Source organism: Ixodes scapularis, unplaced genomic scaffold (assembly GCF_016920785.2).
Source record: "Ixodes scapularis isolate PalLabHiFi unplaced genomic scaffold, ASM1692078v2 PGA_scaffold47__10_contigs__length_4178495, whole genome shotgun sequence".
In the NCBI taxonomy this organism is placed as follows: Eukaryota; Metazoa; Arthropoda; class Arachnida; order Ixodida; family Ixodidae; genus Ixodes; species Ixodes scapularis.
The window spans coordinates 1,375,007-1,402,496 of record NW_024609876.1 but is presented as its reverse complement, the minus strand read 5'-3'; the positions used below and the strand labels follow the sequence as shown (position 1 = coordinate 1,402,496).

Below are 27,490 nucleotides of genomic sequence, written 5' to 3'. Positions count from 1 at the left end.
TCTGATGGGTGAAGTCTTGAACTCAGCCACCGTCGTTGCAGAAGATCGTCTGCCGAGCGACCTCGAGAGAATCCTCGAGCGTCTTCTCTACGAGTCCATGGCCAGCGCGCAAGACTTTGTCAGGGAAGGAGACGCTCGCGTGGGGCAGTCGACTATTCGTTGGATCAAGGCGATCGGAGTGCCGGCCGCGGCTGCGCTGGCCGGCACAAAGCTTTACCGCTCGCTAATGTCGTCGTCGTCCTCTCGATGAATCGTACGCTTCTTTGGCTTTAACGATAAACACGATGATGCCAAATACGGCTCCGAACCCCAGTCCTATTTTAAGCACGGTTGGTAAGACCCCTAATACGCTTTTTCCAAACTTCCCCACGTCTTGCGCAACGTCCAGGACAATGTCACCGGCAATGTCGGCGATGGAGGGGCTGTTGCACTTGTACGTGACGTTCGGGTTGATTTTAAGCGAATTGAAAGCCACGAGCGCGTCCCTGTCGTCTAAACCCATATCGCGCCTGAGACTCTCGGTAGAGTCGGGGACCAGGTACTTGTCGTCGCACAACACGGAGCAACCGGGGTGATTCGGCATGGGAGTCGACTTTGATGGTCGGTCGGCGGCGTCGGCGTCGTCGAAGGTGGGCAGCGGCACAGACTGACACGGCTTGATAGGCGCTCTGTCTGTGAAGGTGTTTTCGCGCAGCGGCACGAGCGTGTACTCGAGGGCCCTGCAAACGCCCACGGTGCCGTCGCTAAACTTTGTGTACTGCAGACAACCCGTGTTGGCATCCTTGAGAGTGTTTAGAACGAGACCGAGTGGCACTCCTACGGCCGTGAGCACCAGTCCGACGTTGGTCAATTTTAGAAAGAGCCTGCTCTTGAATTTCGTCCCACCCTTTGCGATCGTTTTTTCGATGGACTTTAACTGCTCTACAACCTCGTCGCTGACGCCCGCCTTCTTGAGGACGGACGCGTCCACCTTGGAGCCCGCCTTGTTGAGCGACCCAACAATTTCTGCGTCTTTTAGCTTGTCCGATTGCTTGGCCAGGGTGCGGAGCGTGTCGTCCACAGAGTCCGCCGCCTGGTGCACCGAGGACAAGATTGCCGTCTTATTCTGTTTGGCCAGCTTGGAAAGTAGCGTCTCGTCGAGCACTCCGTCGGTCGCTCCAAGCATCTTTTTGAGTTTGGAGACGTCTCCGTTGCGTAACGCTCTAAAGAACGAGGAAGCGTTCACCACGCTCGTGCCGGTCTTTGTGGTGATTCGCAAGTCGCTGGCGCTATGCAACACGTCCTCCAGCTTGGTTATGCCGAGTCGTTTGAGTTCTGGCAGTTCCTCGACGATCCGCTTCATGGGGAACGAGCTCCTGACAGTCGTTTTCAACTTTTTCACGCGATTGGCAATCGCTCCGACGAGCGAGAGTTTGACGGCAAAGTTTGTCGCGTATTTAAAAAATACGGGCTTCATTTTTTTTAAATAGGCGAACATGGATGGAGCCATATGGCAGGGGCAGGTATACGACGATAAGCGCGACTTCGCCGCCGACCAGGCTAAAGTTAGGCAAAAGATTTTCGAAAAGTTCTTTATGGGGCGGCCGTTTGCCATACCGTACGTAAGCGAATACGTCGCCAAGACGGTCGGTGATCAGACGAAATGGACGGAGGCCCGCTCTATGCCGGCGGTCAGGCGTATCCTGTACGACGTGCCGTCGATTCCAATGAGAGAGTGGTCGCGATATCAGGAGCTGGCAGCCAAGAACCCCGTATTTGAAAGGTTCCCTCAGTCACATTACCAAGTATACTTCTTTACTCTCTTGCTCAGAATATTTACGGGAACGCCAGTCCCCCCAAACGATTGGATCCTAGCGCTATTTCTAGTGAACGCCGTAACTCCTTCGGCCGTTCACGTGGTTTACAGCCCTAACTGCAAGGGCACCTCGGTAGCCGCGACTCCGTGGGCTTGCTACTTCGACTCGCTCGAAGTGCCGACCTTCTGCGTGACGGGTACCGTCTTCACCTTCAAGGACGGCGAGGTGCGCGACGGCGATAGAATACGCTTAACGAGGGGGCCCCCATTGCTCTGGTACCCCATGTACGTGGCGACCCGGGACGAGGAAATCACGCTGGACGCTCCATTTCTCACGGTTCCTTTTACCTTCTCGTCGTGGCTTCAACACAAGGGTCGCATAATCGACATTCAAACCTGGTTCAAGGTTACTGGCGCCGAGATGGCCACCCTGTACGAGTCCACCTACCGATGCAATCACAAGGGCGGCTTTGTGGGTAATCTCTTGCGCCTCTGCTACAGATTCCTAATGTACGCGGAACCCGGAGGAGGCGACAACTCCAACATTCTCGTGTACACCGAACTGAGCGACCAGCGCGTCGCCGTCAAACTGCACGACCTAAACTGGTTCGCGTCTTCCGATAACGACAGATCCCAGGACTACGTGGTGTCTGAACTGAGTGTGGACGCTCTATTCACCGAGTCTAGTCTGGAGGAGAAGGTGGCCGCGTCCACCTGGCCCTACGTTCCAGAAACAAATAGGAAGGCCGACCACGCTTTCCGCCCAAACAAACTGCTGCGCTCCTGTGTCCGTACGGTATTTAGAGATATATTCGAGAAATCGAGGGACGTGCGATCGGCCGACATTCGAAATATTGCGACCCCGGTTCGCCTAATGAGCTTTTACGAGTTTGTGATAGCGAGACTGGTACCCACCCTGACGAAATACGGCGTCGACACGCACGCAAAAGTCAATCGACACTTTTGGGCGACCGCCGTCGACGCGGTGATCAGTGCTTACGCCTTGGGTGACCCCGAGAAACCGTCGCGCTACGACGAGTGGATGCGTTACAGCCGGTTTTACGTGGCCTTTACAGGCACGTTCTGGGGAATGGATCCACGCGCGTGGTCGCGAGCAGAGTGGTTTGCCTTCGTCAGGAACCCGCACGGTGCAATGTCCACCTACTATGGCTTTTTGCGTCCAGACCGCGTGATCGTCCAAGTGTTGGGTCCGACGCGAGTGGGTCTGTGTCCCGAATCGCGCGAAGAGTTGATGACCGCGGTCGACCAGATACTTCCTCCGCGCTACGTGTATTTCCTTAGACACCTCTTACCGGTCGACACACTCGGTCACAATATGGCGGCTGTCTTACGCGCAAAAGATTACGACGCGTTCCAGGCCTCTTTGGACCGTCTCGACTGGCTCAAAGAAAAGTGTTTACAGGTGTACGTTCAAACGTTTTATTACAAGAGTAGAAATATAGACAAGAAGGTCACTTTTTCAAAATTGAAGTACTCCTTCCGGTCGTCGTCCGATTACCCCGACTGGTTGAGCGTAATCGAGTTTGAGGTGCCGCGAGCGGACGCCTTGAACGCTGCTCGCGTCGTCTGGACCGCCATCGCGCGTCTACGCTCCGTCGTCGAGGTGGGACTCAGGTTCGAGATGCTGCCGCACGTGGAGCCCTACCTGGGTCGCTTTGCCAGAAACTACTTTACGAGAGAAGAAGCCGAGCTCCTGTCCGGCAGCGATTACACGAATCTAAACTTGAGGGACGACGAGTTTATGGATTTCTTATTTCACAGCAAGGGTAAGGTGACTTGTACGGAAGTGTTTTCCAACGAAGAAGAAGAAGGAGAGGAAGAAGAGAGACCACGACGCAAGCGTTCCGTGCTCTCCCCGGGGGAGGGTAGACCAAAGGGTAGTGCCGTCCTGACGGAAAGACTGGCTCAGGGACTGTTTGCGATCGCGGTGGAAATGTCTCGCGGAAACTCTGACGGTGTGCATAGCTTGGTCGAGACGTACGTGCCTTACAAGACCAATAGTCTACGCCTGACGTACGACTCGCGCGACGACGAGTGGAGCTTGTCGAGAAGGAGCAATGGCCGGTACTCCAAGCTCGAGTTTGATTTTCACGTAGAGAGGGAATCTGCCCTGAGGCCGGCCACGATTCGCGACGTTATTTGCGAAATGGCCATGGGAAACCTGGAAACCTTTTCCGCCTTTGCTCTGAAATTGTTCGACGTTCACCTAGAAAAGGGCAACGACTATATCGCACCAAACCCATGGATCCTGGAAGCGCCGGCTCGGATGGGGACGAACCCACTTCGCGAATGCCAGACGGTTACCGCCAGAGATTTGGTCGACATGAACGTTTTCACTTCGGCCGAGGTGGCGGCGACCTATCTCGGCTTTACCACGGATTCGTGGGCGGCGATTGCGCGGTCGATCGACGAGATTCCGAACCGCAAGATTTTCGTGGCTCCCGGCATCGAGCCTTATGGCGTGCCTCTGGAATACGTTCTCTTACGAATCCGAAAGAGATAAAAAATCATCACGTCAAAAAAAATCGGCCCCTGAGAGCAGATAAACGCCAAAAATACGTCGTCCTGCTTTATAAATTCGCATGTTGGAGAAGCACCGACGTGGACTTCGTGTAAATGCATTCACACTCCCCGATGCCAAGTTTAACCTTCGTGTTGTTGTCGTTAGGGGGGACTTTTTGAAGAAAAATTTTAAATGCTGGAGAAGCGGCGGTGTGGAGTTCATGTGGATACATTCACACTCCCCGATGCCAAGTTTAACCTTCGTGTTCTTGTCGTTAGGGGGGACTTTTTGAAGAAAAATTTTAAATGCTGGAGAAGCGGTGGTGTGGAGTTCATGTGGATACATTCACACTCCCCGATGCCAAGTTTAACCTTCGTGTTGTTGTCGTTAGGGGGGACTTTTTGAAGAAAAATTTTAAATGCTGGAGAAGCGGCGGTGTGGAGTTCATGTGGATACATTCACACTCCCCGATGCCAAGTTGAACTTTCGTATTGTTGTGAGATGAACTGCCGAATAAAATAATTTATATTGAGAAAAACAAAACACCACTCCTTCCTTGCTTTTAACCTTTGTTACTAAGAAAGTAGTTGCTTTAGACTTGTATGGTATAGAGAGACACGAAAGGTGTTTGTCCTTTGTTTCTGAAAATGTTTAACCGTAGTGTCGTTGCTATGAGATGGTAAGAAAAAGAAAATTTGAAAAGTTGACGGGACAATGGTTAGGAAATTTTTTTTTTTGCTATCAGATGGTTAAGTGAAGAAAATTTGAAACCTTGACAGGACAATGGGTAGGGAATATTTTCGATGAAAGGTTAAACGAAGTGACTCGTGTAATGGATTATATAAAGGAGTAGGTTTCCGTAGAAGTCACATCAACAAGCCAGCGAAACCTCCGTTACACGGTAAGTTTCATCTAAAAAATGTTTATTGAACGTAGAGTGTTCGTGGATTTTTTTACAGTGCGGGGAATGATCTTACATTCACGCGAGTCTTATCCTTAAGATCAGATTTCGAGCAGGCAAGGCGAGGTCTGGTGTTTTACCTTCAAAGCCGCGAATACCGTGAAGGACGATACTCGCTACAAAATGGCAATCGATGCGGTCTAGTAGGTTGGAGATATCACTTCGGAACTACGTCTCAATGGGCTCGGTAGATAACTACTTGGGGGAAAAGAAATCGCTGCTGTACTCAAGTATCGTGACCTCGGTAGATAAGTGTGTCGGAGGTATCAGTGGAAAACTACGTCTCAATGGGCTCGCTAGATAACTACTTGGGGGAAAAAAGAATCGCTACCGTCTCAAGTGTCGTGACCTCGGTAGATAAGTGGGTTGGAAATATCAGTGGAAAACTGCGTCTCAATAATCTCGATAGATAACTAGTTTGGAGAAAAAGAATCGGTACCGTCTCAAGTATCGTGACCTCGGTAGATAAGTGGGTTGGAAATATCAGTGGAAAACTAAGTCTCGATAGATAACTAGTTTGGAGAAAAAGAATCGGTACCGTCTCAAGTATCGTGACCTCGGTAGATAAGTGGGGTTGGAGGTATCGGTAGAAAACTACGTCTCAATGGCCTTGATAGATAACTATTTCGGAGAAAAAGAATCGCTGCGGGCTCGAGTATCGTGACCTCGGTAGATAAGTAGGTTGGAGATATCGGTGCGGACGTAAGTCTCAATGGCTACAGATAACTACTTCGGAGAAATCAGTGTTGACCCATGATAACGCAAGTGAATAAAAGCTCCAACTTGGAACCCCACAGCACTACTCTCTCTTCGCCTAGCCCAGACTCACCGACCACCGAATACCCCAGGCCACTTCGGACCCGACTCGGTAAGTTACTCTTTATTTTGTAAGCTACCTCTTTTCTTCATTACCTTCCATTATTACGCAGGCTCACCGACCACCATCCCAGACTCACCGAAAACCGCCCCAGGCGCACCGACCACCACATACCCCCAGGCCACTTCGGACCCGACTCGGTGCGTTACTCTTCATTTTTAAGCTACCTCTTTTCTTCATTACCTTCCATTATTACGCAGGCTCACCGCCCACCGCCCCAGGCGCACCGCCCACCGCCCCAGGCGCACCGCCCACCGCCCCAGGCGCACCGCCCACCGCCCCAGGCGCACCGCCCACCACATACCCCCAGGCCACTTCGGACCCAAATCGGTGCGTTACTCTTCATTTTTTAAGCTACCTCTTTTCTTCATTACCTTCCATTATTACGCAGGCTCACCGACCACCGCCCCAGACTCACCGCCCACCGCCCCAGACTCACCGCCCACCGCCCCAGACTCACCGCCCACCGCCCCAGACTCACCGCCCACCGCCCCTAGACTCACCGACCCATCACCTACCCCCAGGCCACTTCGGACCCGACTCGGTACGTTACTCTTCATTTTGTAAGCGACCTCTTTTCTTCATTACTTTCCATTATTACGCAGGACCACCGCCTAAACCCAGCTTCCGAACAGCACCGTTGCAGCTCTTCTTGGTCTCGACCCATCTCTGTAAGTTACTCTTCATTTTCTAAGGCACTTCTTTTGTTCATTACCTTCCATTCTTACGCAGGCTCACCAGAAGGACCACATCTCTACCATGGCGGCAACAATTCTCAAAAAGGTTCAGGTCACGAGGAACTGGTGCCGCGCCTTCCCGGCAAGGGCCAGTTCTCTCGGGGACCTATTTAAAGGATATATTGATTTGAAAATTCAATTGGCTTTAACTATAATTCAAAAAGTATTCGAATATTTTCTTGATTCGAAAAATACTATCGCAGATGTCGATAATTCGCGATTCAAGACGGTCGTCGCAGTCTTTTCAGCATGCGGCGACCCGATTGATCGTCGAATTGTAGAAATTATTAACTTTCTTAATTCGTTGCATTTTCTGAACGTATTCGAAATTGCTCTAACGAAAAATTATTTGGTACTGTTTTTGAGAATAGTACCGTCAAGGAAGGTGGACTCGAGTGGACTATCCCGTGTACTCGGCTTCGCCCACGAAGTCATATCCGACTACGTGGGCGAAGACGAAAATGCATGGGACGAGTCCCTGGACATCGCGGCCCCTCCACCTCCATCGGATACCGCGATGTTCCACGGCATCTTCCAAGTAGAAGATATGGACCACCTGATGGCGGAGATGGGAACTCGCCTGGACCGGACCACAAAGTGGTCCGAGCTGCGAAGGGTCGTCGTTCGGAATCGCGACATTGCAAAATATTATATTGATCCCAAAAAACAAGGAATTTATTATTAAATGATGATGATTAACTTTATTTTCAAAAAGGGTGGCGCCATGGCCTAAATAAACTTATTATCGTACGACAAGAAACACTTGTGTTTTTATTCTTTCACGCCCCGTGGTGTGTACATACACATCTGTTTAAGGCGATAATAGAAAGCCAATATTGGGAGAGGGGGTAGTATGGAAATAAATATCTTTGTCCGTCGGTCCCTCTGGTACAACGGACACCAAAAAAAAAGAAGGTCGAGTATCGGAAAATTATCTTTTTCTATGGTTCTATTGGGAGACAGTCAATTGTATTAGGTCTTGGATATGTATTAAACTTTAGTATGAGCTTTTATTTGTAAAAAAAAACCGGCCAACCACTTCCATTCCAATCCGCTTTTTGCGAGCTTATGAGATGCTCACAGGGGCTTCTCTGCTTTTTACGAAAAATTACACTAAGGAGCAAATACGCCTGTGAGGTAAAAATTACCTAGCTAGATTCAGCTACAGAAAAATGGGAGAAAGCCTAAAAAAAAACAGACCCAGTCCCCTGGGTGTGTTTAAATGACCGCAGCACGCTGACCATGCCTTTGGAATGCGTTTTTTAAGAATCCGAAAGATATATCGACAAAAAACCTTCGACCGCATTGCACCTCAAAAAAAAGAATTCGAGCATACTCATGGCGACTAAACCAGCCTACTTGATCACCAAAGGCACTAGCGAGGAAGATAGACACGCGGAAATTGAAGCAAATATAAGAGCCTTCCGAGCCGCTGCTAAGGAAATTGAAAAGAATATACGAGAAAAGGAAGACGGCGATCTACCCGGCCCTTTGTGGCAATTTCTATGCATCTTGATCTATCCGATTTTTGTCGTATCTGTGCTATATGCATGTGCAATCTCGAGGCTATTCAAAGCCACAATAAACCTGGCAAGAGACATGTGGCGAGAGAGCTCCGGTAAACTAGAGTACGATCGTTTCGTGCGTACTTCCCGTTGGTGCCTGATAACCTGTACCGCCATGTCGGTGTACATTTACTATTGCATCTACACTATCTTCTATTAATAAAAAATGCATGGGACAAATTTGGACGCACCACATAGTTAAGGCCGCATTCCACGAGGGTGGCGTTACAGACACAGGGAATACTCCAAGGTGCGCCCGACGACCAAGGACGCGTACACTGCCTCCAAAAAAAAAACGGAGAAGCGGTCTAAGTCCCCTCAAGTACTGGACGCTCCGCTATTTGTGCCGCACGGAAGCGAAAAAACTCGAGCGAGTATGCGAATAATAAAAAATGACTAATGAAACCCAGAAAGTCTACAGACTGAAGGAGTCAACAAAAAGAGGAGCCGCGCTCCCTTTGGAAAATGCAGAAGTGCGACCGCCCAAAGTTCCTACGGCCACCCAGCCCTTTGGAATGTGTCGATGGAGTCGAAGTTCCCGGGCTGTCGGAGGTGCGAGCGACGCCGACGGAGGCGATCGCCGAAATCGAGGTTGAAGCCAACCGGTGAAGCACTCGAATCGCCCCCCGACCAGGGCAGGTGCATAGCCCGCTCTGCAACAAAAGGAAAGGAAACGATTTTAAGACTCGACATCCCTCCAGACTCGGAGATTGATGAGAAAAGGTTAGCGTCACCGCGACCCCCCATTAACGCCACAATCGCCTTTATTCTGGGCGGGAATGACGATATTAGCGACACCGGTAGCGACTGGGACGAAGTGAACGCCGGCGAAGAAACGAGTGTGTCCGACTGCCCCTCGGACTTCTCTGTGACGCCACTGTTGAAAGAGCTTTTTTCGGGGTCCGTGCGATCTCGGCCGACGAGGATCTCCAACGAAGTGTACTGCGTAGGACTCGGGGCGGCGAGTTCGCCGCATGTAGACGACGCAAACGACAGATGGAATCGGGAGTACGACACCGACCAACAAGCCCAGCATCGAATCTCAAAGGTGCTTCATCCATTCATTCATGTAGCTTTCCAAAAAAGCGGAGCCGAATTTATACGCACTTAGGCACTTTTGACTGAAGTAGTAACTGTCGATCGATTTTCGTGTGCTACTCTACATATTTTCTTAATGTGTTCCAATCTTGGTCCAGGTGAATTTTGAAACCGGAGACGCCTTTATGAAAGTCCATGATGCAGACGATGTGGATCGCAAGGGATCTTGGGAGCAGATGGCCATTGACCGAAAACGCTTCCAAACACGGGTTGCGTCGACAGAGGCTGTGCTGGCACCAGTCTTCTCCGCCGAACATCGCCAGAGGACCTTCGAAAAATACCACGCAGCATCTGTCGACTGATTTCCAAAGCTTCCCTGTAGCCGAGCTGATGATTGTTTCGTGCCTAACTTCGTTTGGTCCTTATGACCCACCTATAGCATTTACTATTGCATCTACACTACGTTCTATTAATCAAAAACACATGGGGGACATTTGGACGCACCACATACTCAAGGCCGCATTCCACGAGGGGCGTTACAGACACACGGAATATTCCAAGGTGCGCCCGAAGGCCAAGGACGCCTACACTGCCTCCGACACCAGAGAAGCGGTCTACGTCCCTTCGGACAAGAGGGCGGCCGTGCAGTCTTTCCGCAAGTCTCTCTTTATTGACGAAGACCGGGTGTTTGATCCACCGCTGACCGACCGGGAAGTTAGCATTCGCCTCAACGACGACCGAAGAGGAGGGGGGGATAGGTTCGTCTATGCCTTCGAGATCGACAATCGACTCGTCGAGGAAACGAACCTACTATTCGCCAGGCACGTGCCTCAAGTACTGGACGCTTCGCTATTTGTGCCGCACGAAGCGGAAAAACTCGTCTACCCAATCACAGACTCTTATCCGGCCGTCTGTTGGGTGACGCCCATCTTTTGCCTGTGCGCCTTTGCCGTTCTGTTTTCGAGCGAGTATGTGAATAATAAAAATGACTAATGAAACCAACAACGTCTACAGGGTCATGCTTCAGAGCATTTACTTATATAACCGAGACTTGCACGATCGGCTATCCGACGTTGAGAATGGTTTGATAGTCGTTGGGATCTTATCAATACTTCTGTTTTTTGCTGTCGTTTTTCTCGCCTTTCTCGTATACAGAGAGGGCCCGTCTTTGATACGTAATAGTAAATAAGAAATGGAACTACCGGTTCTCGAGCGATTAGACTTGGGGCAGGCGGACACAGAGCCGTCGACTTCTGCATTCGGAGACTACATCGACGTCGGTTTGGACGTGTGCCGCTCCATAGACCCCACGATCCTGGTCTACGTGTCCCGGTACTTTGCGGAAAATCACCACGTCCAAGATCCGCCCTGCGAACAGGTAGACGCCAAAGACATTGTCCTGGTGTTTACGTTCAAGGCCACGACCACCGTGGACGACGACACGCGCTACAAGATGACGATGGTCGTAAACTTTGTGAACGCCTGTAGAGACGTCGTAATATCCGACATGATGTACAGCCGACGGCAAATTTTTCTACAACTTGAATATAAAAAGAGACTGTACGGCGGTCGTCACAAGTTTACAAAGACTCTGGGCCTGATCGACTACGTACTCAACGGCTACCTCAATTCCAAATCGGGATTTTATAAAATTTGGTACGATTATTACGACGTGTCCAAAGAAGACCGCGTAACAAAGACGCTAAAGTACGTGGAGGGTCTAAAATACAAGGGCGTCTACAAACAACAGGATTTTGAAAAATTATCATCTTCGTGCGGCGAGCGCAAGTGGATGAATTTGAGAAACGCCGTCATTTGCAACGGCGTCGACACGAACAAGTACTATTGTTACGTCACATACCTCGGTTGGGACCGATATGACTTTTACATAGTGCCGAGATAACCTTGACAGAAGACTACCGCCGTCTACGAAAAAAAAAATGGAATCGCGAAATACTCTACTCATCTACCCTGCCCCCCTATACCGCCCACGCATGGTGTGATATCACGTGAGCGACTCTTATTCGTCATCTGATAACACGTGGGCTTCTCCGACGCGACTGCTTGTATTTACAGCAAAGTCAACCCTGCCGTCTTCCCCCACATCGCTTCGAGCCAGCCCGAGAGTAGCACCATGTCCATCCTGAAGAAAATTTCCACCGCCGACCAGTGGGCCTCCAACTACGAGAATCTTCAGAAGATGTTCTCGTATGACGATTTTTTTAAACCCTATGTGGATGTGCCAAAACATCTCGGCGCCGCCACGAAGCACGTTCTGAAATATTTTATAGAGTGCGGGCACATTGTCTCTTGCAATGACAACTGTTTTATCAAGAACTTTGTGGTCGCCTTCGCGAACCCAACCGTAGACTCTGTGGATCAACGCATAGTCGACGTGATTAATATCATAAATGCGTGCCATTATCTGAATGTCTTTGAGTTGGTGGTGACAAAGTACTATCTCTTGATATTTGTGCGGATCGTGCCGTCGAAACGGACGGATGCTGTCGGGCTGCGGAGAATACTCTGTTTTGTACACAGCGTCATCACCAGCTACGTGGGGAACCACCACGTCGAGTGGGGCGAAGACTGCGACGTGTTGGCCCCACCGCCCCCGTCCAAGATCCCCATGTACGAACTGGACTACAGGGGGGTTTGGGAAGTGGTGGATACTGACGCTTTCGTGGCCGAGTTGACAAGCCAGCTCAACCGGGAGCGTCCATGGACAACCCTGAGGAAACTAGTCGTGAGACACGCCGACACTCCAAAATATTATATCGAGAGGGTGCGCAACTACGACCGTGCGGTGATTTACTAGTAAAATAAAAAGAAAACACTCGCAAACCAGAAACTGTGTCTTTATTCGCACAAAAGCCAATCGCCCGGGTGGAAATGGGCGTATTCGTTCGTCTTTTCGGAAGGCAGTAAAGTCGTTTCCAACGCGTAACAATAGGCGCGGCGGAACGCTTTTCGAAAGGGGCGAACACCTGCGCATCGCAATTTTTGCTTTATACTAAGTATTCTATCGACCTTAGCACATCTCAATGTCAACGCTCTGGGACCAGGTGCATTCGTCTCCAGCTTTCCGAACAACAGACTTCTGGAGGCGTTACCTAAGGCGGGAGTAAATCATTCGCTTTAAAAATAAAAATGCATAAAGTCGTTTCCAACGCGTAACAATAGGCGCGCTAGAACGCTCTTCGGAAGGGGCAAACACCTGCGCAGCGCAATTTTTGCTTTATACTAAGACTTATATCGACCTTAGCACATCTTAATGTCAACGCTCTGGGACCAGGTGCATTCGTCTCTAGCTTTCCGAACAACAGACTTCTGGAGGCGTTACCTAAGGCGGGAGGTAAAGCATTCGCTTTAAAATTAAAAATGCATAAAGTCGTTTCCAACGAATAACAATAGGCGCGGTAGAAGGCTCTTCGAAAGGGGCAAACACCTGCGCAGCGCAATTTTTGTTTCATATTAAGTATTCTATCGACCTTAGCACATCTTAATGTCAACGCTCTGGGAAAAGGTGCATTCGTCTCTAGCTTTCCGAACAGCAGACTTATTGGGAGCGTTACCTAAGGCGGGGGGTAACGTAGGAACCCACCACGTCGAATGAAGCCAATACTGCGACGTGTTGGCCCCACCGTTCCCGTCCACGATTCCAAAGTACGAAGAGGACTACATGGGGGTTTTTGGAAGTGGTGGACACTGCCTTTTTTTTTTTCGTGGCCGAGCTCGGAACCCAGCTCAACCGGGAGCGTACGTGAAGGACCCTGCGGAAACTAGTCGTGAGACGCGCTGACACTCCGAAATATTATATCGAGAGTGTGCGCAACTACGACCGTGCGGTGATTCACTAGTAAAATAAGAAAAAAAACACTCGCAAACCAGAAACTGTGTCTTTATTCCCACAAAAACCAATCGTCCGTGTACCATGTGCTCGATTGAATAGTATGGACACTCAGTGTGTGAAAAGCAAGTCAGGCCGCCGGCGACGCTTCACATGTGGGAGGGGTTGAGCTTGATACTATTGTAAAAATATTCTCGTATTTATTATTCTCAAAATGAAATGAGCTCGTGCCGCGTAACGTCCTCTACCGTTGCTCGATCGGGCAATGGGATCCGGAACGTAGAGCGATGTTTGGTGACAGGCGTAGCGAGTCCACCACAGAGGGTTTCCGGTGGAGGAGGTTGACTTAACGGCCAAGAGGGTGTAGGTGCTGTCGTGAGCGCCGACGACCGAAGACCCCTTGACTGGTATGGGGAAGACGACCTTGATTGTCCTGGGCTCGCTGAACTCTATAGGTTCCTCGCCGCGCCCCAGCCGTATCTCGACCACCTCCTTGCACATGGTCACGGTGCTATCTTCTTGGGAATCGTCGTCGACAGTCTTCAAAACTACGTCCGCGCACTTTTCCACCTTCCAGACGTATTCTCGACCGCCGACATCGGTCAGTTGGATAGACCGAAGGTCGCACATTCTTTAGATTTTTTCCACCACGGCAGATATTTTGTCGACGAGTCCTGATTCCATTAGAAGACATACACGCACCACGTGGACTCCGCGCACGCCCTGAGTCAGGAGGTGATCTAGCGGAATGACAGCCGCCTTTAGGAAGGAGAAGTGCTCAAACACGCTAATGTGCTCCTTTATATAGTCGGTGTTCTTTTTCACCACGTGACAGAGTTCTGGGAAATGGACGTACTTGACGGCAACGTCTTTCAGCTCTACCGTCACCACAATCTGCTGCATGTAGGATACGTACTTGAGGTCGGGGTGCTCGGCGCACGCCTTTTGCGCGATGTGTACGAGCGCCTCGACTTTGGCGAGCGGCTGCGTGTCCTTCCGCGTGTGAAGCGACACGACACGCCCCATGCCGCCGACTTCTCCGTTGATCTTGGCGGCGATGCGTTTGAGTCTGTGCGACGAGTTGTCGTTCATGAGCGCGATGCGGAGAATGCCTTCGCCCGATTCCGTTTCGCAGTGATACACCGAATCCAGTCCGCACTTCTTGACGACGTTTTCGTAGACCTCTAGTTTGGACTTGTTTAGCGTCATAAAGTCCGCGAGCTCCTTGGCACTGAGGGGCTTGTCTCCGTCGAATTTCGTGGCGATGGGCACGTTAATCAGAAACTGGAGACATTCGGTGCTAAAGAGAGCCGAAGCGCCAAATCGTCCGTCAACGTTGCAGGTTATGTAGTCGAGTATTTTGTCAAACCCGGAGACGCGCTTGTCTTCCACATCGCAAAGCGTCCGCACCGGCATGTTTTTATATAAATTAAAAACCAATTATGGACTATGTCGTAGGGCTACTGGCTTCTCTGCCTGCCGCGTATAATATACTGAAGAGGAAATTTAAAGGACTACCCGTATTCGTGTACATATATTCGAAAGAAAACCAGTGCGTTTTTTGGGATAACGTGGGTATGCGGTGGAACTCTCTAAATAATAGTTTATACCTGATGAGTGACGATTACAGTCCGGACAACCGCGGAACGACCGTCCTACTTTCGCCGGGCGAACTGGAAGTCGTGCACTCGAAGCGGGACAAGACAGCCGACGCGTACGTCCCTACGCACGAGCAGCATCGCCTTATGCGAGCTCTCGGTTGCGAGGAGAAAATCTACGACGTCGTCTGGAATGGCAGTCAGCGCGTCGTCTACACTTCCATGGACCTGTTTCGAATGCTATACAACAAGGGCGTCTTTATTTGACGTCAAAGTTTGGAAAGTTGAGCGAGCACTTTAACAACCCGTTTAGCAGGCGCCTCGGAAGCCTGGCTCTGTACTCGTAAGGAGTCACGTCCGCCGTCGTCGGTCCGTAAATATGTAGCCACACCGAGTCTCGCTCGTCGCTTTCCGACGCCAATCTTCGGTTGGACGCGACGTCGTGGGGGCTTCTTCTCGCGTCTGGCGCGTACTTTACCATGTCCACCGGCACGTTTCGCGGTTCTAAATAACCCAAATTTCTGTTCATTGCAAACACGACAATCATGTTATCGTCGTGCGAGCGCCGCTTGTACGCTTCGTAATGTTCTCTGCGTACGCATCGTCTGATTCCTTTTCCGTAATTGCCGCATATTGCCTGCCCCGTGCATAGAGTCGAGCAGTCTCCGTCGTTGACACAAGACACGTATTCCTTATCGCAATCCATATACTTTTTTCTTTGAAGAAGAGATGACCTTTAAAATCACTATACTCAAGGCTTCGGAAATGAACGGAGTCTATTTTCTGTGGGCTATGATACTGCTAGCATTTAGCGTTCTGGTTCTTTCGCTCACAATGTGCCGCGTCCTGTTTGCCCAAAGAAGGAAACGGAAACCGAAAAAGGAATTGAGTAAACGGGACAAGCTCGTAAACAGCATTAATAACGACAGCGACTTTTCGGACGACTTGTACGAGAACGTTCTATAAATAAAAATGGACATGTTTAGGAGTGCATTCCTGCCTTCTTCGCGAATCGACAATTACAACAATCCCCACAGCACCACCACGGCCGCAACTTCCCCTTTCAATACGACTGTGCATACAACTACGGCTCCCATGACCACTATTACTACTACTGCAACTACTAGTACTACTACTGCTACTACTACTAGTAGTAGCAGTAGTAGTACTAGTGCGAATCACAGACTAGACACCGTCCCACTGACGACACCCGACCAAAGAAACGTAGCATCTAATGCGACCATAGTCTACGACATGATGCTGGCATATTTCTGGAAAAACACCGACAAGAACAAGCGATCCGACATTTACGACAGTCTCACGCTCCGAAACGCGGTGACTTCCGCGAGCGACCATCGAGCCGGTAGCGAACGTCTCTTTAGAAAACACGTTTACGAGGTTTTGGGCAGAACCTTTCCCTGGATTCTTAGCGTCGATAACGTCCGCGTCTGCGTCTCGGACCAGAGATCCGTACTGCCCATCGAGATCCTCATTCCACGCAGGGCGGCCTACACCAACGAGAGCGCAGACTTGGCTTTTGTCGGGCGCGTCCTATACGACCAGTACAAATCGGTGATTGATCCGTACGATCACGTCACGTATTTGGTTAGGAATCACCCCAAGCTCGTGGAACGCTACCCCATGTTCTGGTCCTACGTGTTTCTCAAAAACGTTCCGGCGTACAACGATTACGTGGAAGGCGACTGGAGCGACGAGAAGACAATCTTTTCGAGTCAGACCTATCAGGCGGGCTGGTTGAATGCAGACGCAATAACAATGCTGGCAAGCACAGTCACGAATCTGCCCTTTGGCGGAACTGGTGGCGTCGGCGAAGAGCCCGTAGCCCTGGGCGTGCGCGCCATGTACAACCTGGAGTTATTTAGTTCTGCCTACAACGGAGACTACCTGTTTACAGCCGCCGCCATCCGCAACGCGTACAAGTTTGCCTACGACTCGTGCCTCTACGTTCCGCGCGGCGTGGCCACGGCCGAGCTCCGTTCGCTAAAGAAGAGGGAGGTCCTTCTGGGCGTGCGGCAACCCACCATCTCCGACGTGGTCAACGACATCAACAACGTCAAGACGTCGTCCGTCATGGTCTACCTGGACGGAACCGTGAGAAAGAAGCGCGGCGGAGGCATCGCGAGTGGCGGCGTGGGTTGCCTCAAGGCTTCCGGCCTGCAAGAGGACGTGGTGGAGAAAATTGTCGAGAGCGTCGAGTCGACCGTCAAGACCATACTACCCCGACTGTGCGAGACGATAGGAATTCCGAGCGTGATTGCCAACGCCATGACGGCAACGAAAAAGATTCGGCTACTAGACGTGCTGCGCACCGTGGACAACGTCCTCTTCCAACACAGCGACTGGGAAGAGAGAATAAACAGGGGTCTTGCCGCGATTCCATCTCTGATCAACAACATAACCAACGAGCCGATCGTCAGCTTTGTGCCGAGCAAAACGGCATACACGCACGTACCCACAGGCAGCACCCTCGAGCTACCCGGCTTTGACAATTCGATTGTGCTCTCCACTCATCTCGATCCCGAAACAAACAAGCGCTTCTGTCCCCTCAAGTTCATTTTACAAGAGCCCTTCCTCTATCTAAATAAGGGGAGCGGGCGTTACTTTACCCACTCGAGTGGAGGTCACCCGATGCCCTTCACCCAGGTAGAGGGATTACGCATACTGTATCACTTTCTCGTCCAATAAAAAAACACAACCTCCATTATTTGGCGTGACCTTGTGTGATGAGAGTACTTAAGCGTCGCCCCTCAACCACACAATAAACGTATTGACACCATGGGTATCCGAAACCTTTGGTATACACTCAACGCAGTTTGCAACCGCGCCGTCGAGGAGGAACTGGCACCGTTACTCGAGTCTCAGTTACAACTCTTGGACGACCCCGGCAGTAACGTCGAGACGGCCACGAACCTCGTTTTGCGGACGTATTTTTCGCCTACGCCGTCTGCGCGTCACTTTGACTATGAGAGCGTGACGTCCTCGTTCGTGATCGGAGAGTCGGCGCGCATTCAAGTCGTCGTCGACGGTAACATTTTTCTACACCACTGCAAGCACTCGCTGACGGACCACCATCTCAAGACGTTTGCGGACAAGATCGATGCCGCACGAGCGATCGCCGACCGAGAGGAACGAGAGCGAGCGTGGGAAGCCTTGAACCTCGAGATTATCAAACACTACGTTCGCGAGACCAACGGAGATCTGGTTGGCGATTACGTCGAAGACTATATCCAAGACGACGCGTTTGTTCTTCGAGATTTGGACTGGGACCAGGAGTACGAGGCGAGAGCGGGCGAACGCTGCATCCGATACGACGCCTTCTTCACGACGGTGTTTCATTGCATATCTAGGACGGTCAAGAGGGTCGTCAAGGGGCTGTCCCTAAACAGGCGTGTGGAAGTTGACGTGGTGGTGGTGTTTGACGGAATGTCGCCGACGGTAAAGTGGCCCGAGCAGTACAAGCGTCGCAGTAAAGAGCTGACCAACGTCATCAAAAACTCGTCTGGCGAGGACACCAAGCGAGTTCGGACCATCGAAAATTCGAGACTGCAGTCTGTCCTGAACGGAAGGCTCAAAAACTTGGCACGCTACGGCAAAGACGCCATGGCCACAATCTGCCGATTGACCGCGGCCTCGGACGTGATGCAGCACGTCAGGGAATATGCCACGCTTCTCGAGAACCCACTCTACGCCAAAGAGGTGATTGACGGCTACTCGAACGAGTCGGCTGCAGCGTACCAACTCTCGTCCTTTACGATCTTGCCGCCCTTCTACGTGGGGGAAGGCGACATCAAGGTCGTGGACTCATTAATGTGTCCGCCGCCAAACGACGAGCGCTGGGACGTGTCCGTCGTTGTCACCGACGATTCGGACATTCTCCTCGGGGTAGCTGCGGTCGTGGAAAAGATACCCTCGCGAGACGTCTACGTGTATTCGGCCCGCCAGTACAGCGAGAGTAAGAAGCGACAGGACGAACACAGGTTCGAGTTTGGCGGCGTGCAACACGCCGTGTCTCTGCTGGACAGGTCTCTTCCCAGTCGTCAGGCGGGTTACTACCACATTAAGGACGATTTCTTTACTCGCGCTGTACGCGTCAGTGGTTCCGATCTTCACCCGCTGTCGTTTGTGGTGCCAATCTTGCTGTACGGCGGCTACGAGATGCTCCCCTTTATGATAAGCTCATCTAAAAAGGTGGACGGCAAGAAGGTGGACCTGTTTCGCGCAATGATGAACGCCGCAACGAAGGAGACTAGCTTCTTTGACATTTTACTGGCGGCGGTCGATGCCGCGGCACCTATGGAAGGGTCCACTACGCGGAGGCGAGCGGCCGCAATGTCCAAGGACTGGCCCAAGGCGAACGAGCGTCGGCAGAAAGTAGAGGAGATTGTCACGAAATACCTGAAGCTGCTTCAGTACACCGCGCTCTACGCCACGCAACAGGACCGGCTAGCGTGGTACGTAAAGCCAGTAGAGTTTGTGTACGAAGACCGCGTGGTAGAGAGGGACGCGACAACAAACGCTTTCGTCACGCGATCGATCACGACCATGGGGCAGAACAAGGCGTGCCGCGTGAGTCTCGCCGACGTTGCGAGCGTCGTAAGGGCCCTAAAAGCCAGCGACGCGTTGGAACCTGCGGTGGACATACGAGCTTACGTTATCGAATCTAGCGGCGAACACCTTGCGGTTTCCAGCGCCATCAAGGCGCTTTCGGCGCTCTACATGATGGGTGCTATGGAGTTTGATGACGACTACGACAATTGGTCGGACGTGGAAGCCCTTGCTGCCGTCTACAAGTGGTACGAGACCCGCTGTCTGTGTCCCTGCATCAAGACGATGGATCTACGGCGCGTCTTGTGCATCTTTAGACAGAGCAGCGACTGGTCTCGCACGTTCACCACTAGCCTCATCAGACGGGCCTATAAGAAGAACAAGCGGCGACTGAGCAACCTCCGATTTCCTAGTTTCGACGCCATTTACAACGACATGTTGTGAATAAAAGAACGTTTGTTTGGATACACACACACACACACACACATAGAGAGACGCGTACACATAGAGAGACAGATGTATAGCAGCGTGCAAGCTAGCGTAAGCGTTTATTTTAGGCAAAGCAGACAAACACAAGCGAAAGCGAGTCACTTCTTGTAATACGACACTTTGTAAATGCCATAGTCGTTGGTGGACGTAGTGTTTGACTTTGTAACATCTTTTAATATCTGCAATTTCTGTATGGTGATGTAGTAGAAACAGTCGACGAGCCTCGAGACGACCAGATTGTGTAGACACATCCAATGCTTCTCGCAATAAAGGCGATCTGACACGTACTGTCCGTCTTCCTTGGGTTTGATTTTGGCCACGAGCGCCGGTAGAGAGGTGGTCACCTCGTAGGTGCCGTGGTACGTGACTGGAATCACGTCGAAGAAGGATTCTTGTTCTTCCAGGGGATCGAAAGTGTAATCGAGTGGCAAAGTGGTCGTCTTGTCGTTTACATAGCTTTGCAGAACGTGGTGGAGAAAGGGTAGAATTGCATGCACGTTGTGATGCGCCGACGAGTGACGGACGTAGAGGTAGACGTAGTGCTTGGTGCATATCACGTCGTGCACCTTGAGATCGCGCAGCACGTTGATGAAGTTTATACAGTCCACCACCACTCGGTTGGCGTCCTTGTCCCTGTATGAAAAGACGAGTAGATAGTGGGACGACGAGCTGTCTTTCTGACAACACTCTGCTCCCTCTACGACCGATGGGACGTTGTTTTGAATAAAGAAATTTGCGATAGCGATCCAGATTTTATAGGGTATCGATACCGAAAGGTCCAGTTCGCAATGGAGATAGTCTCGCAGGGTCCTCATTTTTTGTTGCGAAAAAATATCGACGAACGTGACCTGTTTCAACATTTTACTCCCTCGATCGTTCAAATCAGTCACCGAACCTTTTTGTTAATGTATATGGGGGCGTTGGCGGTTTTTTATTTCAAATGCATACGGGCACGTTGCTGTCGTCGTCCTTGCTGCGAGGCGTGGACGTGGATGGATTGGAGAGCAGCGGCGCCATCATCGTGGAGACGTCTTCCATGGTTTTACGAAGCTTGTCTCGCATCGAGTTGGACAACAGGTCGTCGCTGTCGCATATCAGTCTGTTGAGAAACTTCGTTTCGACCGGAACGATGACTTCCACGTCGTCGGCCACGGACCACCTACAACGGGCTAGGAAGAGGCGCAAGGCCGTCGCCGAAACAAACTGCCCCCTAAACAGGTTGTAGCAATTAGACACGGAAGCAAAAGCCTTGAGTAGTTCCTTCTCGAGAAATTTCTTGTTGATGACGCTAATCTCGGTCTCGTCCTCGATAAAGAGCTTGATGAACATGTTCAAAAAGTCGGCTAGTACGCGTTGGTCCACCTCGCACGTGGATATGGCCGCCATGGCGCACTTCGCTCCGTTGGCGTCGCGCGTAGTGTGCATGGCAGTAGACATGGACGTGCACCACGAGATGATGGACGACGACACGCTAGGCGAGATGTGGTGTTCCAGATAATTGGGCGACTGGACCCAGAGTAGAAAGTCGTTAAAGAAGCGCGAGTCGTACAGGTAGGTGTTTTCGCCGCGGTAGCTCCTGCAGAAACGCGTGTGATAAAACAGGTTGGTGGCCATCCGAAATAACGCCGTGTTTGAGTAGGTGGCAATTTCTTCCTGGCGCGGAGTGGGTATGCCCTTGGTCATCTTGAGGCACTGTAAGGTGGCCCCAAACATGTCCGAGTCCATCATCTCAAAGTTTAGGCACTGTAGAAAAAGACCGAGGTTACGGGGCGAGACGCAACAGGCCTGGCTGTAAAATTTGTTGAGCTCCTGCGTGCCCTGGTCCGACTGTTTGTGCACTTCGACGAAGCGAGAGTCCACGCGCCCGTTGCTCATACACTGTTCTATTATGGAGGCGATGTTAAGGACCGACACCTCGGTGGCGGGCGCCTTCTCCTTCTGCAGGGCTAGTACGTAGTGGTTGGTCCGCGGCACGGGGATCGTGTCGGAACTCTTCATGATGAGCTCGTTGTGGTCACGCAGCGTCGTGGAGATGGCCGGATCGATGATGTTGACGTCGTCCGTGACTCGCTCGGCAGGCATGACGGTTCGGAGCGTCATGTAGTCGGTGTCGCAGCGGTACACTCCGTTCTCGACGTTACTCGTGTACAACCTGTTGCTCTCTTCGACCAGGAGGTTGATGACGTCCTGTGGCTTGTTGTTTTGCGAAAACTTTACGCGAATGGCCCCGACAATGTTTTCGTTGACGGTGTGTGGCTGCGTGATCCTGTGCACGAGGCTGAGACCGTTGGCCACGTCGAGCCAGTTGTGGCCCATGGCGCTCTCAAACTGAAAGATGGGGTTGCACTTTACGCGCACCGCCGCGTAGTTGCACAGGGATACTAGCATGACCGCCGTAATCTTGGCTGCCGTCCTTGCGCCCACCGCCATACCGCGAGTCGCCTCGCGCGCATGAGAAAAGATCTCTTCGATGTAGAGGAGTAGCAGGCGCAGAATGGCAGTAGCGTACGCGTCCACGTAGGGCTTCAGATCCCTGATGAGGCGCTGAGTGGTCGACGAGGAAGAGGTTTTCCTAAGTATGTTGAGACTGTTTCGTACGTATTCGATTCCCATTACGCAGTGAAATACTGTATTGTCATTCAGGAGCGTTGGGATGGCCATCTGTTCCATGTCGACCGTCATCAGTATGTAACTACAGAGCTTGAAAACGCCAAAGAGCATATGTGCAACCGGTTCCACAACTTCGTTGGTCAGGAGCGTCGTGTGCGCCTTGGTAATGTGCTGCATGAGTTTCTTGGACGAGTAGCCGAGTAAGGTCGAGATGTCGTTCTGGAGCGTGGGTACGTATTTATCGTTAAGTCTCCTGTAAGACACGTTTGGATTTATCTGCTGCCGGAATACGGGTAATAAAATATCGGTGGCGTCTTCGTGATTCACCGAGTGTTGACATCGTCCCCTTTTCAACAGGTCTAAAAAATTTTCTGCGACAGACATTTTTATAATAAACAAAATTGCTACCGCCTATAGGAGGTCGACTCCGCTCCCAGTCGAGGTCAGCCTAGATATGGAGAGAATATATATTGCGCACCGAGTAGAGGGCTCCTCTCATTATCGTCGCTATGGCGCACCTCGTTACGGATCCCATAAGCAAGGAAATCGTGCGTCGCTTCAAGACGTTCGCCGAATGGCGACTTCGCACCAGAGCCACGCCTCGAGACTTTGCCTACGCCGGCCTAGAATATTGCGCTGACCGGAAACACATCTACTGTCGGCACTGCAAATTTCAAGTCGCCGAACAGGATTGGGAGGCGCTCACCTTTCACCCGATGGACCTTCACCGCCGAATGTCGTGCAAGTTTCTCGAGCAGTACAGGGACCCGCGGCTGAACGTAGCAAAGGTCGTGTCCGTCTTGCCGAGCTACTCTCAGCCGGTCTACAAGAGATACGTCGACGAGAACATTCGAGCCAAGACCTTTCACGATGTTCGAGGCCCTGCGTTCGCAAAGGCCGGCTTTTTCTGCTCGCAAGACGACGAGCAGGGCTACCTCTCCAGCGAACAGATAGTGACCCGCATAATCGTTTGTTTCTACTGCGGGGTGCAAGTATTTTCGATCCTCGACTGTGAAGAAGACGATCCGTGGCTGCTACACGCCCGCAGGTCCCCCAATTGCGTGTTTCTACGAGTGAACAAGACCTATTACTACGTGCACGATGCAGTCGAAAAGTTTTACAGGAGCGAGATGTACTGGGCGTCTCACTTTCCCGAGATCGACGATCTCGTCAAGGACCCAAAGTTCCGCAACAGGACTATGAGTACTCTGTACACGGCCAACCTGACGCACCCCTTGAACGTATCGGCGATGGTGAGTGCCATTCGGAGCAGCAAGGCGACTCCGTTGGGCAGTCACACTCTGTTTGAGCCAGTGAACGCCCTTCCTTCGTTCGATCACAAGGCTATCGGTAGGTGGGGTAACTTTGTGACAGATAGCGCGATCAGTGATACGCACTATTCCGCTATAAAGTCACGAGACGAATCAACTAAGATGTGCATCGTATGCAGGAAGGCTCCGGCTAACATTGCCTACTTGCCGTGCGGACACTGCGTGTCGTGTTTCGACTGCACCATATTATTCAAACATTGCAAGGCCTGTAGACTCAAAATCGACTTTATTTCTAGAGTCTACTTTGCTTAAGAACATGTCTTTCTACTGGAGACTTTTCGACCACGACCCGACTGTGGCCAAGGTGATGTCCGACTTCAAAACTTTTGCGACGTGGCCTCTGCGCAACAGTATCCCCACACCCAAGGACTTTGCCATGGCAGGACTCGCCTACGATCCGGAGAAGCGGATTATCAGCTGCTCGATGTGCCAGCAAAAGACTCAACTCTCTACTATCGTGGCCTCGGACGAAACACTTCCCCAAGGACTGCACGAATCCAACTGTGACGCACCGCTAAGCACGCTGAGTCCAGACATCTCGGCGGTGGTGACCGAAAGAGCGCTTGCCTTTAGGCCCGAGTTTCAGACTTACACTGCGAGGTTCGCCTCCTTCGACGCTCGGCCGAAAGAAGAAGACGTCTTTGACGTGGATTACATGGCATCTGCGGGATTTTATTACCTGACCGATCGGACCGTGGAATGCTTTTGTTGCGGACTTCGGTTGCTTTCGTGGGAAGCCGACTACGACGACCCAGTCGAGGAACACGCCAAGTACAACCCTCGCTGCCCCTATCTTCGATTGTGCGCGAGTGTAACCTACATCAAGGAGGTGTCCGACGTGTATAGAAATAGCGATTTATTTTGGTTGCTAGAATATACCAAGGACATTGAGTTTGTCGCAAACAAATACAGCCTAGACTTTATAACAGCATTGGCTACTTCCAAGTTTGATCTTTCCTGTCCGAACAAGCTAAAGTCCTTTCTCGAAAACAGCGATTCTTTTTCGGCGCTGAGCGCAGGACGTCCGTATCCCACGCGCATCGACAAGACGAGCATCTCCATGAAGCGGTCCGATCCGTCCACGACGATTTGCGTCGTCTGCATGAACTGTCCGGTGTGTATAGTTACTTTGCCATGTGCCCACGCCGCCTTATGTTTAAATTGTCTATTTCCAATGATTTACAATTCGAGAGAGCAATTTGTCTGTTGCCTTTGTAAATCTACAGTGAGTGGAATGTATCGAATTCATTAAATAAACTATTTGTACTGGCACTAGTGTAGTGTGCATGCAAAAGAACGATTCGTGACTCAAAAAATATAAGCACGTGAAATATTTATTTTAAAGCATAACTCAGTCGTCTTCTTCGCCCATTGAGTTTTCTTCTTCGTCGTAGTTGAAGGTGTCTATGACGATCGGACCCAGCATTCTGTCGTCGTCCGATTCGAGATATTCGTCGGCGTCAGTGTCGTAGTCGTCACTGTAGCCGTCGTCACCGTCACCGTCGTCACTGTCGAGGTCTCGGTACTCGATGTCACCCACAACACCGTCCACACCTTCGATAACGTCTAGGTCGGTTGGCGCAATGTTTCTTAGTGGCGGAGACAGTGCGCTAGAAATACACAAAGTATATTCACCAAGGTAGAGGTCCTTGTTGGGGACGTCTCTAGCGGTGAGTAGGACGGCCGTCAGTCTTCGATGCGCGTTGAGAAATCGGTGAAGCGTTTCTCGGCGTATGAATCCGAGTCCGATCATGCAGAGGCTCCGTATGCCAACGTCGATGATCCTCTTTTCTGCGAGATACATCAAGGCTTCGTCGTCTAGGTGATAGCACGAGCCCATCTGCAAGTGAGTCAAATTAGGTAGACCGTCCGCTAAGCACTTTACGGAGTCGTTGGTCAAGCCGGGTGCGTGACGTAGGAGCAAAGTCTTGATGTTCGGGTAGAAACGAACCAAATCACTGACGTGGCGGTCTCGCAGCATCGGATAGTGCACCAACTCCAAGAATGTGATGTGCGTAGGAAAGCTTCTTAATATTGAAATTTCGGTATACGCACAGTGAAATTGGCCTTCCACGTTGTCCCAAGCGTAGCCCTCTTCTTCGTGGTATATACTAAGCACCACTGTTCTCCAATCCACCACGCTTGACACTCTGGACTGAGCGAACGCTTGTACGCAGCTGTCGGTCAGCGGGAGAGATGGGGTCCTGCCTAGTCGAGCCATTGTCGCTTTGGGTTATAGGGTACTAGTCGTGTCGTGTCGAGGGAGAAGGTAGGGTTAGCTTTGCTGTATAGTCCATATGTATATATACCCTCACTCGCTATCTGAAAACGGAGATAACGTTTCGCTACAAAAAACAAAATCGTACATTTCCTGACTCAACTGATTCGAAGCGCAAAAGACGAAGTGCGTCACGTTATCTTTAGAGGTGAAGAGTTCCGTCGTTATCACCAAGATAGCGTATATAGATTCGTTGTTCTGCAATATCACTCGAAGGACAGCTCGACTGGCGTTTCTTATTCCAGTCAGACACAAACTCTTGAGTCGACGCAAAGGAGCCAGATGAATCAATCCCTCGTTCCTGATACGGCCACCGTTGTTGCTGATTTGAAGATGTTCGAGAGATTGAGCGTAGGTCGCCAAGTATTGTAGAGCAGAGTTTGACAATAGGGGGGCGTTCCTCAGGAGTATGGTCTTGAGCTGCGTATACGTACAAACAATGTACAACAATTGTGCGTCCTCCAAGGTCGGATAGTCGACAAGATCCAAAACGGTCAGAGCGTCCGCGGACTCATGAGAAAGTTTACAAATTTCGGAGAACAGGACGACCCTCTCTTCTTCAAACTCTTCCTCATCTGAGTCTTCCGAATAAACGTTGGCCACTACTCTGCTCCAGTCGAAGGTTCGCGATTGATCAAACTTGGTGGCCTCGCGAAACACTTTGGACACGCTGGATGCTACTCCGGTCATGTTCCACGTTTGTCGACGCGCTTCGGCAGGCGCGCTTATATATACGTACGTTTTGTGCACGTAGAAAACTAAAGCCTCTCGAATGATTGTTTGTTTGTTTCAAAAAAAGACACGTACTAGACGTTGCGCAAAGCTCGCATAATGTGATCGCTTTCGGTGTAGTATCTCTTGTACTTGTAGCGCCTGATCTCGTCACTGACCTCGTCGTCACCGTCGTCACCGTCTTCAGCGTCGTCGTCGCTATCCACGTTGCGCTCAGCGTAGTCGTCGTCCAAATTTCCGTGAAACTTGGCCTCATTATTATTATTATTTGTCTCGTACACCGTCCGTCTGGTACGGAGAGTCGATTTGTAGCGGCCTCCGCCGGTCGAATGGAAGAAGCTATCCGTGGACGGACCCAACGGTCTCTTTTCCCAGTCGTCCACGATCCTGTAGTTTGGGCGATTGGAAACGCGATACTTGAATTCCTTTCGCACGTTATCGCGCGCGTTTGGACGAAACTTTGCACCAGACTCTCGGTGCACGATGTTGTCGGAATAATACGTGTCGTGCGTGGGCAAGTTTGTAAAGTCGCCGTTTAT

At 51.0% G+C, this 27,490-nt stretch overlaps 4 protein-coding genes, 1 long non-coding RNA gene and 1 pseudogene across 5 annotated transcripts; 5 read left to right on the top strand and 1 right to left on the bottom strand.

Moving 5' to 3' along the window:
* The first annotated feature begins 1,475 nt into the window (after window positions 1–1,475).
* On the top strand, window positions 1,476–4,568 carry LOC121837543. The gene has a single exon (XM_042293156.1). It carries the CDS (start codon window positions 1,476–1,478, stop codon window positions 4,317–4,319), a length of 2,844 nt encoding a protein of 947 aa, XP_042149090.1. The 3' UTR covers window positions 4,320–4,568.
* Window positions 4,569–5,153: 585 nt separating this feature from the next.
* Window positions 5,154–6,267, top strand: LOC121837533. Its single transcript, XR_006078180.1, has 3 exons — window positions 5,154–5,220; window positions 6,078–6,148; window positions 6,210–6,267. It is a non-coding gene; the product is annotated as an uncharacterized LOC121837533 (long non-coding RNA).
* A 2,584-nt stretch (window positions 6,268–8,851) lies between these two features.
* Window positions 8,852–9,893, top strand: LOC121837542 (annotated as a pseudogene).
* Window positions 9,894–20,936: 11,043 nt separating this feature from the next.
* On the bottom strand, window positions 20,937–22,324 carry LOC115317593. Its single transcript, XM_029977254.3, has one exon. It carries the CDS (start codon window positions 22,314–22,316, stop codon window positions 20,937–20,939), a length of 1,380 nt encoding a protein of 459 aa, XP_029833114.3. The 5' UTR covers window positions 22,317–22,324.
* Window positions 22,325–23,119: 795 nt separating this feature from the next.
* On the top strand, window positions 23,120–24,193 carry LOC121837541 (baculoviral IAP repeat-containing protein 8-like). Its single transcript, XM_042293155.1, has one exon. It carries the CDS (start codon window positions 23,120–23,122, stop codon window positions 24,191–24,193), a length of 1,074 nt encoding a protein of 357 aa, XP_042149089.1.
* Window positions 24,194–24,197: 4 nt separating this feature from the next.
* Window positions 24,198–25,193, top strand: LOC121837540 (baculoviral IAP repeat-containing protein 7-B-like). Its single transcript, XM_042293154.1, has one exon. It carries the CDS (start codon window positions 24,198–24,200, stop codon window positions 25,191–25,193), a length of 996 nt encoding a protein of 331 aa, XP_042149088.1.
* Window positions 25,194–27,490: the final 2,297 nt, after the last annotated feature.

What these genes read in the sequence shown, in the direction of transcription:
- LOC121837540 (XM_042293154.1), top strand. Translation starts at nt 24,198, where the DNA reads ATGTCTTTCTACTGGAGACTTTTCGACCACGACCCGACTGTGGCCAAG.
- LOC121837541 (XM_042293155.1), top strand. Translation starts at nt 23,120, where the DNA reads ATGGCGCACCTCGTTACGGATCCCATAAGCAAGGAAATCGTGCGTCGC.
- LOC115317593 (XM_029977254.3), bottom strand. Translation starts at nt 22,316, where the DNA reads ATGGGCCACAACTGGCTCGACGTGGCCAACGGTCTCAGCCTCGTGCAC.
- LOC121837543 (XM_042293156.1), top strand. Translation starts at nt 1,476, where the DNA reads ATGGATGGAGCCATATGGCAGGGGCAGGTATACGACGATAAGCGCGAC.